General features: G+C 52.8%; 2 protein-coding genes and 1 pseudogene across 2 annotated transcripts; all 3 read right to left on the bottom strand.

Annotated features, from left to right (window-relative positions):
* Nucleotides 1-7831: 7831 nt before the first annotated feature.
* Nucleotides 7832-8305, bottom strand: LOC149809718 (DNA-directed RNA polymerase II subunit RPB2 pseudogene; annotated as a pseudogene).
* A 3783-nt stretch (nt 8306-12088) lies between these two features.
* LOC149809719 (mitochondrial FAD-linked sulfhydryl oxidase ERV1-like) lies at nt 12089-12517 on the bottom strand. The gene has a single exon (XM_089994660.1). The coding sequence runs from the start codon at nt 12515-12517 to the stop codon at nt 12089-12091; it is 429 nt and encodes a 142-aa protein (XP_089850786.1).
* Nucleotides 12518-15916: 3399 nt separating this feature from the next.
* LOC149809720 (uncharacterized) lies at nt 15917-16711 on the bottom strand. Its single transcript, XM_089994661.1, has one exon. It carries the CDS (start codon nt 16709-16711, stop codon nt 15917-15919), a length of 795 nt encoding a protein of 264 aa, XP_089850787.1.
* Between the last annotated feature and the right edge of the window lie 1325 nt (nt 16712-18036).

Here is an 18036-nt window from a genome sequence, read left to right on the forward strand (position 1 = left end):
GTCAAGCGTAAGCAAGAGCGGCCGAGCAAGAGCTCTCGAGAAGCAAAGCAGCGCAAGACACTTGGTGTGGCAGACGAGACTCCCAAAGTGCGAAAGTCGGTGGAAGTGCGGCTGGGTACCGACAAGTCATTGGTCGTGCGTGTTCCCAACGACATCAACTGGTACACACTTCCTGCCGATAACCAAACCAAGAGGGTGTTCTGGCACTGCCCCAGCGCCGACGAACGGGAGTGGCTCGAAGAGCGGGACTTTGTGGTTGCCGACAAACGCAAGGACTTCAAGCGCAACAAGATTGGTAGTCTCGAGGACTTCAAGCGCAACATGATTGGTAGTCTCGTGGACATAGGCATCCCGGACATGGAAGGACAAGCGTTGCACGTCACCATGACCTCAGCGCCTTCTGCAAAAACTGCGTCTGGAAGAAAGTCTGATGGTGTGCGTGTGGACATGTCTTGCTGCAGCATGCACTCTTGGGTCGAGTTCAAAGCTCACTTGTTGTAGTGTGTCTGTTTTGCCTGAGACATTGGAATCCATGTACGTGTACATTTGCCTTGATCAAGAGTACACATACATATTGCAACGCAGTGTTGTAAAATGGACAAGCTGCTTACCCTCACTCCAAAAAGATCTCCGGAGGCTGAGGCTCAGGCGTCAGCGATCTGTGTGCTTTTGGAGAAGGCGGCGGCGGAGGGCGCGGATCATGTCTTGTACTCGACGTCCATGGGAAGTTTGCACCCTGCAGTGGCACACGTGTTGGCATCCAAGGGCTACTTAATCGAAGATGTATCCAGCAGGAATCCTGCGTGGTCAGTGAGCAAGTCTTACTTGATCAAGTGACGGTCCTGACCAGGTGAGTGTTTTTTCATCGATGTACGCCAGAAACCGGTGATTCATTGTTCATGGATCTCTCAACACCTGGCTCCTGCCACACATTTGTCTGTGTGTCTCGAGCAAATACAACGGGGGTGTATGTAACACATGATGAGATCCTGCTTCCCTTGCTTTCTTTTAGCCAAAGACAATGTATCAAAAAAGCACGACCAACACTCTGGTGACAGCCCATTCGCTACAGGCAACGTTCCAGTTGCATCGGTTGAAACTGCAGTTGCCTCAGTTACCATGGGCGACAGTCCTACTGGCTCGGGTGAAATTGCAAATGATGGTGAATGTTGGATCTGCATGCAGGCAGGGGATCTGGTGTTTCCGTGCAAGTGCCCCCGACCAGTCCACCCAAAGTGCTTGGCGCGCTGGCAGCTCCTGAACGCTGGCAAGGATGAAGAGAGCACATGTCGCTTCTGTAAGCAGTCACTGGCTGATTGGCGACATCCTTTGACTCCCTGTGGCATTATTCCTAGCGATCACGTTGTCATGTGCCTCGCTTTCAACGGCCAGACCCACTACATCACCCTGACCCGAAGCCACGATTCTTATGAGACGTTTCGGAAGCGTGTCCATGCGTTGTGCAATGTTGATGATGATGACCATGTCGCCCTGTCGTTCGATTGCCTGGAGCCTGGGTCTGCAAACCTGATACAGTTGCATGGAGCCGGAGCCTTCAATGCTGCGTTTCATTGCGCAAGCGTTGCTGCAGCCACGCGACGCAAGGTCGAAGCTGAGCATTCGAGCCAAATGTCCTAACCCGGCTCAGAATCTTTCATTGGCATCTCACTATGATGTAAAGAATTTTCATCAGGCTATGGAAGCATCGACCTGCCACCATGTCATCCATTTCCGCTGAAACTGTCTTACGTCAAGTGAATGATAGGAACATTGCCTTCAATGTCGTTGATGTTAACGTTACGACCATATTCAATGACGTCCGGAAGCTGATTGAGGCCCAGAACAAGCAGCGAATCATGGTCTCCCTGGCGGTCCTCGTCAAGATTTTCCTCAACTCGTACGACAGAAAAACCATCCTCAATGCCGCCTGCAAGTACAAGGGCACTCCGGTCATATCAACCAAAAACTGGTCTGCATGGTCCTCGAATGGCGACTTTCTCATCAGACTCGAGCAGGAAGCGCCTGACAAAGTGCCGTGTGCGATCGATGCTTTGGGAGTTGGAAGTTTTCCTGCACTCTCTCTGCACCAGAAGTTGTGTGTATTCGACTCGATTAAAGCTCAGAACGTCACCAAAGATGTGATCAGTGCAGCATTACAGGAGGAGCATTCAACTGTCAGGGCAGAGTGGCAGGGGGAGCGAGTGACTTACTCCGACATGTGGTCTCCAAACGGACAGCATCTCACTGAGATCCGCAGCAGCGACAACTATATCAACATCTGCAAGCTGCTAGCAACAGCCAACAAGTCTCTCAAGGACTACACTGTGCGGAAGGCGAACCGCGCATTTTTCTTGTCTCGAGTTGTTGTTGGAGGTAAGAAGGTGTTGCAGGACCGCGCCAACGACAAGGCGGATGTTGTGTGGGCTCACCCTGGAACTGCTATTCATGCAGCAAGGTGGGCTGAACATCCCCATCTCGAGTACTTTCTGAGTGTGCTGCCCGTTGGCGAAGATGTTGTGGAAGACCAACAGATCACCGACAACACTGAGGCAGTTGCAAAGATTGTGACGGATTCGTATGAAGACATCGATGGAGAAGGCTTCCACACGGTTAGAAGAGAGTCAGACGGCTATGTACAGGTGTCAAAGCTCGCTGCAAGTCTGGGCACAGCATGGGCAAACTTTGCGGGACCAATGCTGCGTCCAAGTTCATAGAGGATCTCAAACTCGGCACCGGAAAATCGTACGCACAGCTCGTCATAGTTTTTCCTAGCATGCCTGTATGGGCCCACGCAGACATTGCGGTCGCAATGGCACGTGCTCCAGCAGCTGGCGGGAAACAGCTTGAACTGGAAACAAGGCTCAATCAGCCATTTGCTGCCACGCTCAAGGTCCAGCCGATCAATGACGTGCAAGGGAACCTGGTGTGCACGATGAGGTCCACTGACGGGTTCGTCAACGTTACGCAGCTCTCTCACTCCTCGCCTAAGAAGACGGTTCTCAAGGACTTCCTGAGAAGCCCAAATGCCAAGCGTCTCACAAACATGTTCGGCCTTGCAACTCCTCCGGTCCAGTATCTGGAAAGGGCCACCGGCAACGGGTCGGGGACATGGATGCATCCCTGGCCTGCAGCTGAGTTTGCAAAATGGGCAGGCATGAATGTGCCGTACTTCCACGACATCATACAGTTGCACGAGCACGCGCAAAGGAGACAAGAAGCTCCGGAAGCTGAAGAGGCGGTCGTTGAGCGAATGGACGATGCAGTTGAGCAAGTGTCGGACGCGGACTCCGACAACGTCTTCGTGGCCGAACCACATGTACCCCACGATCTCGACGCGATGGCTCTGACAGAGTTCGAGCTTCCACCGTGTGGGTTGTACGTCGGACTCATCTCATCCAAGGCTCGCACCTATTGCTTCAAGGCGGGAAGCACAACCGGCATGGAGTCTCGCTTGAAGGACCACCGGAAGTACTTTGGCCGCTTTGACCTCGTCCTCACCATAATGTGTGGTCGCATTTGCCCCGACAACATGGAAGATACCATGGAGGCGTTCTACAAGGAGTTCCAGACACCCCTCCTGATCAACGGCAAGCTCTTTACAGAGTGCTTCGAGCTGCCAAGGGAAAAGGCTATGCCATTTCTGGAGGATTTGATGAACCATGTCATGCACGTGCACTCCGAAATCATCACGACAGTTCGGCTGTGTGGTGAAACTAGGTTCCAGAGGACCGCAGAATCGAACAAGCTCGCGCTTGAGCGTGAGAAAACCGATCAAGAGAGGGAGAAGACGAAACAACTCACTCTACGCATCCAACTGGCTCAAACGGAGCAATAGGATCCAGTGGTCCTGTGTAAAGAGGTGCCTCGAGCTTTTATAATATTGACGACATAGAATATGGTGCCACATACACGCACCACATCTCTCTTGCATGATGTCAACACCCGTACCGGTGAGATGAAGGAACACATGTATACAGGCGTTCAGGATGTCATAGATGATTTTGGCATCGTGTACAAGGCGATATCGCGGCAGAATAAGCAACGGTTTGTGGTTTCGTTCGCTTGGCTCATCAAGCTTGTATATGACGCCGCAGAGCAGTGGATCCTGTACAAATTCCGGGACGTTTTGCGTACGCGCACTACACGCCACTTTTTTGTCAATTGGGTGCAGCCGGAGGTGGAATGCACGCCTGTGCTCAGCAATACCACACTGACAAGCATATATGCTAACGCGGTCATGCTGGTGGAACTCGAGAAGCATCACCCCAAGCGAGTTCCCCAAGCGTCGCTGGCGATGAGTGTGGCAGGGTTCTCGTCGTTGTCCATCATAGACCGCATTGGGATTATTCAAAGCCTTCCCGATGTGCCCATCACTTACGACAGCATGAGGGTGGCTGTCCCGAAGTACGACCCCACGACATCGCCTCCCTGGGCCGGATTTGAGACCAAATCGCCCGAGTACATTGACGTCACCGCAACAAACGGCGATCTCCTGACGGAAATCAGGGCACTGGACGGATATGTCAACATTTCCATGATCCTTGACCATGCCGGTACGACATTCAACGAGTACCTGAAGCGCTCCCCCAACAAACGCGTCATCTTCGACCTGATTAGTGCCGGGATCAAGGAGCCTGTTGAAGAGGGAGGAGGATGGAGCTTTGTCATTGAATGGGTTCATCCCAACATTGCCACACATGCTATGGACTGGGCCGGCGTCCAGAAGAGTCACCAAGAGTTGGTGGCGACTCATCTTGCAAAGCATCTTATCAACGTGGATGCGGAACGCCAACCGCTTCAAGGACAAGAAGCATACTCGATCGAAGACATCTGCCATGATGCTTATAACACCGTTCGTCGATCGTCCGATGGATACGTGCACGGTTCCATGCTTTGTCGCAGCATTGGAAAGGCATGGTCGAATTTCTATCAGCTCAAGGTCACCAGCAGATTCATTCAAGATCTAACACGGGTGACGGGCCTGGCTGCCAGCCAACTGATCCAAGTGACAGGTGGCAGGCACCATGCTGCTGCATGGGTTCACCCCAGCATTGCTGTTCAAATAGTTGAGCACTACATCGGGGCATCCGACATCCGCCATCGACTAGCACTTCCGTTCGTCAGGTCGGCCGCTGCAGCAGTCGAGAACGTGGTCGATGATGTAGGCAACGTTGTCTCTAAGAAGCGGTCATCAGACGGGTTTATAGAGGCCAACATTCTGGCCAAGAATGGATCGACACGGGTGACCCTGTCCGACTTCCTCCGACATGGTCCCGGACGGCAACTCATGGAGCGCGTCGCCGCGGAACATGGCACAGACATCATTGACCGGACACAGGGCCCTTTCGCGGGAACATGGATTCATCCTACCCTAGCCATTGGCTACGCACAACGGTGTGGAATCACGTTGCTTTCATGAGCGCGGCGTTGACCCCGCCAAAATCTGGCAGTTTATTGTCGCCGGCAAGTGCATACCCCCCCCCCAAGATGATTTCTGGACTTCCCACAGCTTTGTGCACAACTCCTGACAACGTACAACAGTTGTTGGAATGCATCCGGACACGCTCAGGAACATTCAACCCTGACTGGTACAGAGGGCGTTCGCTTGAGACATTGGGCAACGTCGTTGGCGACTGGCTCCAGGTTTCCAAGCACATGGCGGACAGGGATGCCCGCAACATAGTGTCCATTGCATATCTCGTAACCCTCCTAATGGATGCCGCAGAGGACTGGATCCTCCTTCGTTTCCAACCCGTCAAAAAATTCAAGAGCGCCAGAGAGTTCATCATGAAATGCGTGGTCCCTCTGGAGAAGGGAAGGACGTTCGTAACTGAGCTGACGTTGAAGCAGTACACCGGTCACCTCGAATTCCTTCTGGAAGCCGAGAAGAACTGTCCAGAGCTGCTTCCGGACACAATACTCCAACTTTCGTGCGGAGGCTTTGTTGAGCAGCCGTTAGAGGACAAGATCACAGTGTTGCGCATGCTGAAAGGCGCTCCGATCCGAGAGATCAACGTGCAAAAGGCGCTGTCCAAGTTCCTGGCACCCGAGGCAAACTTTGTTGTCAGCTTTGATCAACGAGACGTCACACGCAGGCTAAAGCGCCGGGCACAACAGACGAGAACCCGAGGTTCCTTTGCAGATGGGGTTACTGCGGTTCGCTCCAGGGCAAATGCGTCCGATGGCGAACATGTCGCTGAAGGTGCTGTCACACAAGCTGATGTCACGCTTTCCACTTTCAATGCCGTTGCACCCCCTGACGCACTGGCTCGTGGTCCGCTTGATGCTTCGGCCTACCCCATCTACATCTGCAAGCGTGGGGATGGTTATTTGGATGTCACTGCCATATGCAGGCAGGCAGGAAAGAAGCTCAACTGGTTCAGCAAGATGCGGTCGGTTGTGCAGCATATGCAGACTGTGAGCTCACGTGTTGGCATCCCTGTCGCCGACCTCAAAGCATCAAACCGCAAAGGCACCTGGGCCCATCCAAGCTACACAGCAAAGCTAGCAACATGGTGCGGCCGAGAGATCAAGGAGCAAGTGCACGCATTCATCCGGATACACACCCATGGCTGGGTGGAAGAAGACTTTGTGGTGGGATGCAACGATAGCGAGGTCGAGGATAGCGAGGTCGAGGATAGCGAGGTCGAGGCTAGCAGCATTGATAGCGAGTCATTGGTGGATACGGATGTTCCGACATGCGGCTCTGTCATGGACATTGCCGGCGGGGGCTCGGTGGAGCCAGAAGCGGCATTGTGGGATTCACCACCGAAAAGCACGGTCACGGACTTTGTGAGCGCCATCCTAGGCGATGACGGGAACATGGTCACTGAGATGCGTCTGTCTGATGGCTTTGTGAATGCCACCAAGATGTGCCAGAGTGTGGGGAAGTTTTGGGCTGATTTCTTCCGGCTGAAGAGCACGGGGGATCTCTTGAAGGAGCTGGCCCTAACTATGGGACCCATAGTTAACTTGATCGAGGCTGTCGAAGGGCGTTCTGGGGAACATGGGTGCACCCTGAGGTCGCCATTGCACTGGCGACATGGTGCAGTGTCAAGTACCGTGTGCAAGTCACACGCCTCGTTGCACGGTACATCAGCGGCAACGTCACAACTGATGAGTCTCAGGCGGTGCGCCAAGGAATCATGGAGCTCGCTCAACTCGACTGCGACACACTCGCTATCTCAAACAGGACTGGACCAGGCCGTGAGCTTGTCCCATTCAAGGCAACGCTGGCGCCGAGCGACGAGATCCAGTCGGTAGGCGTCAATGCCAATATCAGCACGCCCAACGTGATGTACATATTGGTCGCCGGTCACGACGCTGATCGCAGAGTAGATTACAACAAGTTCGGCATCACATGCAACTTCGTGCGCAGAAAGGGAGAGCATGACAAGACGCTTGATGGCGCGGTGCCGATCCTGACTGTCAGCACTGGACGATACTCGGCCAAGCCTCTCGAGGACATAACACGCGATTACACCATGCGGCGACGTGTGCACCTCCTCATGCAAGACAAAGAGTCATCCACCGCAAAGTGGGAGTGCTATTGGGTGGAGTACATGACAAGCGTCGACTTTTGCACCGGACTGATCGCAGAGTACAAGCGCTTGTGCGGTGACATATTGGACTGCATCAACTTTCGTGGCGACACGGAGTACCTAAACAACGAGGCACACATGCTTGAACGAGGCATTGATATGTCTAAGATGAGAGAGGATGACAGGGCCCTGGAGCTAGCCAAGGAGACAACGCGCCAGGCAGATTCAGCGACTCGTCAACTAGAGTTGCGGATAGAGCTGCTCAAGCTTGAACGTTCACAGTGACCCGATCAATTGCTGTGCACACCGTGCAACGACATGCCGATGCCCATAGCACCAACCTCCTGGCTCATCAGCTTGCAGGCATACGGCAAGTCAACCTTGGTGAACTTGCTGCCGTTGCCGCACGCGTTGCACTGATGCACGCCCCTCTGGACGTTGAAGGGGACTGATGTACCGCATTCGGAGCAGACATGCATGCTGAAGGCATCTGAGCATGTCATGAAGCGCTCTTGATGGAAAGCTGAGATGCCATGCGACCATAGGCATTCTACCTCCATTTCCCCTACCCGGAGGCCCCCATCGCGGGCTCGCCCCTCAGCAGGTTGTCTGGTTATCTGGATCATCGGTCCCACCCCCCCTCGCCCGTGAACTTTATCCCCTACTAAGTGCTTCAGTCGAGCAAAATATGTCGGGGCACAATAGATTGCTACCGGCATCTGTGCTCCAGTTCGTGGGTCGTGCATGACCTCATCCCCGTGCATCTCGAACCCTGCATCCGCGAGGTACTTGCTGATGCCTTCCGCGGTAACCGGACCGAACGGCGTACCGTCACCCAGCCTACCGGAATGGCAGGCTGCTCGGCCGAGGATGCCCTCCAGCAGGTCGCTTGCTCGATAATTCCATGTTCCATTCTAAACGCATGCTCGCAGCAGGGCGACTTTTAGCCTCAGAAAACACACTTACAAGGGAGCAGATGCTTGAGCAATGGACTGAGCAGGACGGCATGTGCTTGTACAGCTCGATCCCTTTGCACTTCGACACAAACCAAGCCTGGGCATGTAGCCTGGAGCGTATTGATGACAGCCGTGGATACGTTGCAGACAATATCGCGTTCGTCTGTCACGAGTTCAATGTTAGAGCGAAATGGACAATTGACAAGGTACGTGCAGTACCGTTTCTCATACAGCAACAAGTGGATATTAAGCAGCTGGAGAACGATGTTCATGAGGCATCCAACAAAATGCCTTTGGAACTTCCGGTCAATATTGCAGAGCTGCGTTTCAAGGTCAGAAAACTTTTGGATGGCGCGCTTTCACGGTCCAAGACGCGTGCGTCCATCTCCAAGCGAGCACACACCGATGTTGGCGTTGTCACCATCACCGTGAAGACCATCTTCGAAAAAATCATCGCACAAGGGGGAAGATGTGCAATTTCCGGAATCCCTCTTCGCTTTGAGCGTGACATCGATTGGATGGTCAGTCTCGAGCGGCTCGACAACGACAAAGGATACACTCCTGAAAACACGGTTCTCGTGTGTTTCGAGTTCAACGGACAGTGTCAGTGGAATCAGGAGAAGTTCCAGCACTTTCTGTCTGTTACTCAACCTGTTGCTGACACGTTCGTATCAGGAAACTGCTCAAATTAGAATTTCAAAAGAAGCCACCGTTATACTCTGGATCGTTGCAAACACTTGCGATACCTGGGCTTCTGCATGAGCGCCACCTCCACGTTTGAACGCATCGCAACTGTGTTAGCGTCTTTCCGTTTTTTAAAACGTCACGGCTCCTTGGCGACCTTTGTCACAAGCCTGTCGAGGTACTTGTCGCACAGGAAGTCCACGAAGTCCAGAACGAACAGAGGCACAAAGCCACCGATGACGCGTTCCAAACCGCAAACGACATTGTTGTGCACCAAGTACTCCCTGAAAAGCTGTTTGTACTCGTTTCGACGCACGATGGCAGTCATTTTCACGTTGACCCGGAGCCCAAATTTCGACTGGAGGTCTCCGATGACAGCGTCCGTGGCCATGGCCTTCGCAAAGGCATGTGTGATGTTGATGCATTTTGTGGTCATCCTCTTTCTTTCGAGAACACATTGGACGACATCCTCGGTCCTGAAGTGATTGATCAAGTACAGCTTCAAAACGTGCTTTTTGATCTTCATGTTGATATGCTGATTGATGTGCGGCATCATGTGATGCTCTCGCTACACGCCGCTCATGTGGTCAATTTTTGTCGCCGGTTTTGTCGCCGGTTTTTGTCGCCTTGAATTCTACAACACAATGAATTCTATAACACAGAAGGAACACCCGGATGAAGGAATTTGGTTCTGAAAAAGCCTCGAAACTCCGCTTGCGTGCAAACATCCCACGCGCATCCAACACTGGACAACCACGTTTCCAGCGACAACATACCAGACCCGTGGGTCTGCAACAAATATATGTTCAGGTCCACCCGCCGTCCCAGCATGATCCCTCACCTGATTCAAAGCGCAATCAAAACAGGGACTTGCACAGACGTGTCGGGTTGCTTGTTCCTGTGGCGAATCACCCTTTCCGCAAGGTCCGGATCTGTCTTGGGGACGAAAGGTGCCGTGACAGGGTATGTGACCGTCTCGTCGATGCCGGCGGAGGCTCCTGGCGGCGTTCCAAGGGAGATGTGCAGGTTGTCAAACCTCTGGTTCATTCGCAGTTCCAGTCCGTCAATCTTGGCGTCGAGGGCGTCTATCTTGTTGGATATTTGACGCATCATCTCGTCAAACTTCGGGTCTCCCAACATCCATGACACAAACGTGAGAAATGCCGCCATCATTACGCTCGTTACAGGGCGTTCGCCATATAATGTAAGGCACGCCCCATACATCGTACACACCACCAGTGCGGACGCTACCCCGTTCTTGAGCTTAACGGCGCGACACTGAATGGATTCCATGATTGTTCGAGTGCAGGGGGGGGAGATTTGTTTACACTGCAATCATTAGACAATGCATGGCAGACAGCACTTTCTCATCTCGTCATGGTACTCAGGATCTGTGCACACATCAGCAACCCCGTCCACGGTGTCATAGTACATGTGCTGTATGGAGAGTGGCAGTCCCTTGCACTCGTCGTTGGGGGCGTTCAGGAAAGCGACGAGCATCTCTTCGCGATCTGATCTTGACACGTCCACCTCTGCCCCATCCACTGTGAACTTGTGGGGGTTGTAGCGCACAAACACTAGCGGAAGTGTGTTTCCTTCAAGCATCAGTGACTCGACGACCTGGCTCATGCGCTTCATGTCGCAGCTGATGAGGTAGCGATGCTGTCGTTCGTCCACCTCCACAAAGTAGAGGATGCCATTGCGAATGACAACGAAGTCAATCCGCGCGAACTTCGAACTGGAGTCCATGGCGCACTGGAAGTCTATGTGATGCTCCCGTTTGAAGTCCACCCCAGCCGCCTCGAACGCAGCTGCGATACGTTGCTCCTCCTTCTTGCGACGTGCCTCATGTTCTTGCGTATGCAGCGCTTTGAAGTGACGTGACAGATTTGTGGATGTTGTGAACCTCGCACCACAGCCCTCGAAGTCGCAGACAAATCTTCGTTCCCCCGAGTGGTACCGCTCATGCGTGGTCAGGTGAGAATTCATTGTAAATTCCGCGCCACAACCATCCAGACCACACTTGTACATTTTGATCCCCGTATGAATTCGTTTGTGGCTGTTCAAGTTCGAAGGTTGAGCGAAGGCCGCCCCGCATCCCTCGTAGTCACATTTGTACGGTCTCAAACCAAAGTGCACATGTGAATGCAGCTTCAGTTGGTTAGGTGTAGCAAATGCCTTGCCACACCCTTCATATGTGCAAGCATATGGTTTCTCCCCCGAATGAGTACGTTTGTGGTCAGTGAGGGCGCTTGAACGGATAGTCTTGTAATCGCACCCCTCGAAATCGCAGGAAAAGCAAATTCCGGTGTGTGTCCGGGCGTGGACGACAAGGCCGCCTGAAGTGGAGCACTTGTAATCGCAACCCTCGAAGCCACAAACATATGGTGTCTCTTTTGTATGTGTACGCATGTGTGTGGTCAGTCCGCTTGATTTAGAACACTTGTAGTCACACCCCTCAAAATCACATGCGTAGGGCTTTTGGCCTGAGTGGGAGCGCATGTGAATGATCAAATGGCTTGCTGTACAAAATCGTTTGTCACATCCTTCAACGTCACAAACATGTTTTTTCACCTTGATACACAGTTTCACTCCGGGTTCTGTCACGTTGATCCTGACTTGAACTATATCCATGTTGAAATGCATGATAGGTGTACAGCCTATACCCTTTACACCAATATTTTTGGCAGGCAAATGCGGTAGACATGTGCTCAAATTAGAATTTCAAAAGACGCCAGGCAATCATCTCACCGTTACACTCTTGATTGTTGCAACTGTGTTAGCGGCCTTGCGTTTTTTAAAACGTCACGGCTCCTTGGCGACCTTTGTCACAAGCCTGTCGAGGTACTTGTCGTACAGGAACCGTGTTGTGAAAAAAACCCTGCACCCGCTAACACAATCTTCCGACTATTCTAGAGACCGAGAATTGGAAATCATGGACACGACCACCATCGCCATGGCGAGAAACAGCAGAGCCGTCGCAAGCAAGTTCTTGCCGCCCGGGGCGCCCGTTGCGTACATGGCCCGTGCAGCACGTGCGTCCATGCGATGCGCGCCTAGTTCAACGTTCACCAAGTTATGCATACGCACGGTCCAGTCGAACAGGGCATCCCGCCCTTCGGACAACGCTTTCACCGGCGACGCATGAGTCAAATGCCGTGTGAAGTTTTCCCTGCACTTCAAACACGGAAGGACGTCCTTCAGGGACTCAAAAAACAGGCGGTACTGTCGTTGATGCTCCGCCGTTGGATTCGCAGGGTACCCCAGAGCCACGTAGTGGATCGTCGACCAAGCGCACGCACCCCACTTCGCAGGGTCTATGCCTCGCTTCTCCATGTTTACACGAGCGCTTTACAAATTACAACGCATCTTTAACTTTGCCGGTTGCTTATGACCGCATCGTTATTATTTTCCCGACGGCATTGCAAATCGAATGGCAAAGTCAACGAACCTCCGACCACAGGCCACTCTAGCAGCGATCGCGTACGCACTGATCGTTTCCATCGCGGCAGTGTCTCCTCTCATGGACGCCGAAGGAAAGCCCGTCAGCCTGTGGGCGCGGATTCTTGGCACAATCTTCATGCTGATCCCCGCCATCATCGCCGTGTACGCCATCAACTGCATGGTCGTAGGCGGCTGCAACAAGCTCGCATGGTTCTATGCTGGCATGCTCGCTTTCTGGACGGCAATCGTTGTCGTTACCATGATCATCATCCAGTGGGGAGGAAAGAGCATTCAGCACGAGGCCATCGAATTTGCCAACACCATGGCCGCGTAATTTGTGACGCATGAAGCACATACGGGCGCACATGTGTAAGTGAGATGCCGAGATACGAAGCTGACATCGGCAATTATTTCTACGATGGGGAGGGCGTCGAAGTCGTGGAAGACCTCTTGAGAGCTCAACAAAGAGGCGGCTCCCTCACAAAAATAGCGGGCATCAGATTAGAAACTTATGTTGTCGTCTTGTCTTATTGCATTCTCATCATAGCTGCGGTCACCGGACCCATGCCTCTTCGGCAGAAGTATTCTTATGCGGCAATGGCTCTGGGTTTTGCCGTATTTGGAGTGTTCACCGTAGAGAGGTTAGCCAAGTCCGGATCGTCCATGGCGTGGGGGTATGCAGGGTTGGTTGGCGGTTTCACGTTTGCGGTGGTGTACAAGCTCCTGCGACACCGACAGGAAGAGGTCGAGAGCTTCACAAGCGAACCAGGCGACGGCGACTCCCATAAGAGCGACGTAGGGGACGATGAATACCCCGGTCATTCGATCATTTTCTAGTGCTCCGCATTTTTTAGAGCGCTGAGAGCTCCCTTCTTTTAGATTGCCGAGAGCGCCGCTTCTTTTAGAGTGCCGAGAGCGCCGCTTCTTTTAGAGTGCCGCTCTCTTCAACATCATCCTGGTGTCGCGCGTTTGCGTAACGACAGGCCTTTCTTGTGTACGCTGCATGTTATCTCTCTGAACTCTCAAAAGCTCTGTGATGTGACGAGTGTGCTCCTCCAGCACCGCTTTGACTTCGAGGGCGATGTCTGAACGCATTTCTCGTTCGTGATTTACTGCTGGCCGGAATTCTGCCGTCGGACGAAATTCTGATCTGATTGCATGCGAGGATTCGGGTGCGGTTGCGAAGGAAGACATATTTGTTACACATCGACTGCGACGATTTATCGCAGGTTGTAATACTGCTGCATCGTGTCCGCCTGTGGCCCCGGTGGTGACCAAGTAGCACCGGGTACGCCACGATAGTGGATCATCTGACAAGTGGGCAGGTGCTTCATGCGTTCACTGGGAGCGTCGCGGTAAGGGTCGTACATCAACGACGGACAGCGAGTGGCGGCCCTGGTTTGGAGGCGCAGCTCGGACTCTGTGTCCACGAGGTTGGCCCCGACAATATGCGAGACAGCGGTGCCACCGACGATGCCTAGCTTCATGCGGCACTGTTTCTCGTGGTGAAATTTGCATGTGTCGAGGGCGTACTCGAGGGGGTCCACTGACTGCCCGAGGGCACGACGGTAAGTGCTCAAATCGTCCGTGAGTCGATTGCTGGACATTGCTTCTTTATAAACAGTTTTGCGAATCTTTGCGGACAAGTCTTTATTAAAAAATCATGGCCCACTTTGGCAAGGCAAATATGCCTCACCCCCGCGCCAGCATATTTCACGTACCACCCCGTACGGAACTGGTACTGTAACAGATGGATCTGCTGGTCCCGGGGTGTCTGGGATGACAACGGGTTGCGGTTTACGGATCTCCCATGTCGCGCCGGCGTGCTCTTCGCCTGTCGCAGCTTTTCTCTTGATGGTGTGTTCTGTAACACCAGTTGCTCTTTTGGCGCGAGCAATTGTCGAGAACTCTTGGTGGGTTCCTGTTTGGACACATGTCCTGACGACGACTTTGGACACGCTCCTGTTCGCATTTTGAGCTTCACGATTTAGCCACTCCATGTTTTGCGGACGATCGTCAGTGTGGACTCTGTTCTTGTGATCAGCTGTGTGGTGTTCTGAAGGAGGGATGCCGTTCCAGGCGAAACACATGCAAGAGTGGAAAGCGTGCACGATTCTGCGATAAGTGAACTGCATTGAGCCCACTGCATTGCGTACGGACTGGTACATCACTCCCGCATCAGGAGACACAATTCTACCAGTGCTGCTGACGTACAAACCGTCTAGCCCTCTGAGGCTTGGCGCAATCCACGGGGGCAGCTGGACATCAAGGATCTTGTACCACAGTTCGTTCTCCACCTCTTGAAACTTGAACCTGAACGTGCTATTGGCAAACGTTGTGCGGTTCCGAATGTGTTTGCTGATCGTTTCCGATGAGGATTTCAGGGAAGATACAGCATCTTGCATCAAATCGAATGATCTGATTGATCCATCCACAACAGATACCATCTCAATCTTCTTGCGACGAGTCTCACCGCCTCGCTGAGCTCTTTCAGGATCGTTTGCTAGAGCGTGAAGAGCATTACCCTGTATCGTCACGACCTCCAGATTATCCAACGCGTTGTTGGTCTTCACCGAGTCCTTGTGATTGACTATGCTGGTTTCGTCCCAGATGTCAAAGGTGGGGACGAAGCACCAGACGATCACGCGATGTTTGCGCATCTGTCTATTTGAGCCTCCATCGTTGATGAGCGTTATGGCGATATATCCGTGGGGGATAAGTGTGCCTTTGCTGACTTTGCCAGTCGTGACGTCAATAACTACTCCAGCACGGCTGGAGACGTATCGGGAGTACGGAGCTGGCGCGAATGCGTACTCCGGTGACGGGTATTTTGCTTTATTTTTTTGGATGAGAGCTGCGTTGTTGGATCCGTATGGAGCCAAGTTGTCCTTGGCACAGTTTAGCGGGTTCTCGTCGAGGTGAATGATTTCACGAGGTCGTTTTCCGATGAAGGCTTCGTACACGATAGCCTTGACAAGGCGCGATTTCTGACCCATAGCACCTCTGCGTGCAATGGGTAGACATACGGTGAGCGCACCCTTTTTGCCTTTCCATGACACGATGAACTTTCCTGACTGCACATTGTAAAGCTTACTATCGGCATACACTCTGATGAGTCCGTCGAGAATCTCCTTGAATTCGACAACCTCGGTGGCAACTGCGGAGGTGGAAATAATATTGGCGGGCATCATCCTGACCAAACCTGGGGTATTTATTTAGGCCGAAAGTCCACATGTCTTTTATGCAGAATGTTTCCCCTTCTTCCACATGGCGCTCGTGTTGTAAATGATCCTAAATAAAACAGGTCGCTGACGTATACAGTAAATCAATCAAAAATAGCGTCGTGCAGCAGCTTGTCGATTCAGCCGGGGTGTACAAAATGTCGTCGCGTTTTGTGTCCACGATGTCCGGAGGAGGCAGGTCGTCGTCCAAGCTCTTGAGGAATGCTGTCGCTCCAGGGTCGTCTCCGATCTGGACGAAGCTGATGGCGATCTGCGTGTGGTTGGTGATGTAGCCGTTTCTGGGTTCGGCGTACTTGCAGATCACACTCTTGACATGCTCGTCATTGTCAGTGCAGCCGTCGAGGAGGACAATGAAGGTGGTGCCTGGAATAAGCTCGTAGTTGGGTCGCTTCTTGCCGGAGTACGTCTCAAGTGCCTCCTCCAGAACCTGAGCCAGGTCAGTGGTTCCTCTCGGCCCGTAGTCGGTGAACACCTGCGATATTTGGCCGGCGTCCGTACACTCTCCTATGAACACCACCTTGTCGTCGAATAGAAACATGGGCACGCTGTGGTCCACGTCGTACTTGAACACCGTCTCCACGATCTTGTTCACAGCGGTGTGTGCGGAAGTCCACCTGGTCCCGGTGCCATCGCGGGTGGCCATTGAACCGGAACGGTCCACGATGATGACGTACTGGCGTGCAAGTGCCTCGCGTTGCAACGCCACAGTTTCGGAAGGCGTTTCCGCCATGCGGGGAATGTCATCCGGGTTTCTACGGGCAGCGAGAGCGAACTCTTGCTCGACCGTGGAGCCGGGTGCGTTCTGGAACTGGTTGGAAGGAGGTGGTGCTGTTAGAGACCTCATGATTGACGCTATGACACAAATAAGGTGTTGAGCTCCTTTACACCTTATTTGTGATGTATGTTGCAACATGCTGCTCGCTTGGGTACTCGCATATTTGGCCATGGACATTGCTTACGTCATCGCGAGCAACGGGACATATATGCGCTACGTCTCGAAGATCTCCGGAGGGCCTCCAAAGAACATGTATAAAGTGGCGGTGAGCGCTCTGCTGGCATACTCGCTGATGGCGGTCGGATGGGCTTACATTGTCGTGCCAATGGCGAAGAGGCTCGAAAAACAGTATGGGAAAGCCATGGCCGGTGCTGTCGCGGGCGGGTTGTATGGTCTCGTGCTTTACGGCGTCTTCAACGGCACGGTTGGAGCGATGTTCGACGGATGGACGTATCGAGTGATGCTCAGGGACACGCTGTGGGGCACGTCGTCCGTCGCGGCGTTCACTGCGTTGTACATGACGAGCAAGTATCGCTAACACAACAGCTTGTCGTTTTTATAAAAGAACAGTTGTCTGTAGAACTATAGACCGGGAATCGAGAACAGGTTCTTGATTGCCTGGAGTTTCTGCTTGTCGAGAGATTTTGCTTTTTCTGTTCCTGCGCAGAACAAAGCGCAAATCTCTCTCATGTCATTGGTTATGTTGGTCTCGTCTAACGGCAGTTCGGTGTCGTCAAACATGCCGACCAGGTTGCCTTCTTCGTCCACTTCGTCGTATTCCTGCATCGAGGAGTCATCATCGTAAGGCTCAGGGAGCTCAGGAAGCTCAGGAAGTTGCTGATGTTCAGGAAGTTGCTGACGCTCTAGCGTGAGTATACCGAGGGTTCTTTCGTAAGCATCGGCTGCCATCTGCTCGACTCCTTCCACGTTCTCTGATTTGGTGATCTGCAACACCTCTTTGGTCAGATTCTGAAAGCACTCTTTGAGTCTGCGATGGATGAGCTCATTCTCGAGGACTTGTGCTGCCCGTCTGAGCCTGTATCTGACACCGTCCCAGGTCTTGGTCTTGAAGTCAGAAAACTTGGCTGAAAACGTCCCCTGATCCCTCACAAGGAGGAACACATCAGCGGTGTCCTTGGAAACATCATCGGTCTTGCGTGCTGGCAAGAGTACCCCCTCTTCACCTCTCATGAATTTGAATAGAAGCTCGGTACTTGAGATCCTGTAGTACACGGACCCTTTCAAGATGACGACGTCGCCCATGTACATGGACAACGTGATATGCTGAGCTACGAATTCGGACATTTTTGCTAGAAGGGTTGTACACTCAGGGTCCCAGTCAGTCAATTTTTGGGCAAAAATGTTGTCCTCACTGTATGAATACGCTCTCAAAG

The sequence above is a fragment of the Nuphar pumila genome, unplaced genomic scaffold, assembly GCF_984573655.1.
Source record: "Nuphar pumila unplaced genomic scaffold, dmNupPumi1.hap1.1 HAP1_SCAFFOLD_847, whole genome shotgun sequence".
Lineage (NCBI taxonomy): Eukaryota > Viridiplantae > Streptophyta > Magnoliopsida > Nymphaeales > Nymphaeaceae > Nuphar > Nuphar pumila.

Excerpts from the sequence above, each read along its gene's own strand:
- LOC149809720 (XM_089994661.1), bottom strand. The coding sequence starts at position 16,711 with ATGAGGTCTCTAACAGCACCACCTCCTTCCAACCAGTTCCAGAACGCA.
- LOC149809719 (XM_089994660.1), bottom strand. The coding sequence starts at position 12,517 with ATGGAGAAGCGAGGCATAGACCCTGCGAAGTGGGGTGCGTGCGCTTGG.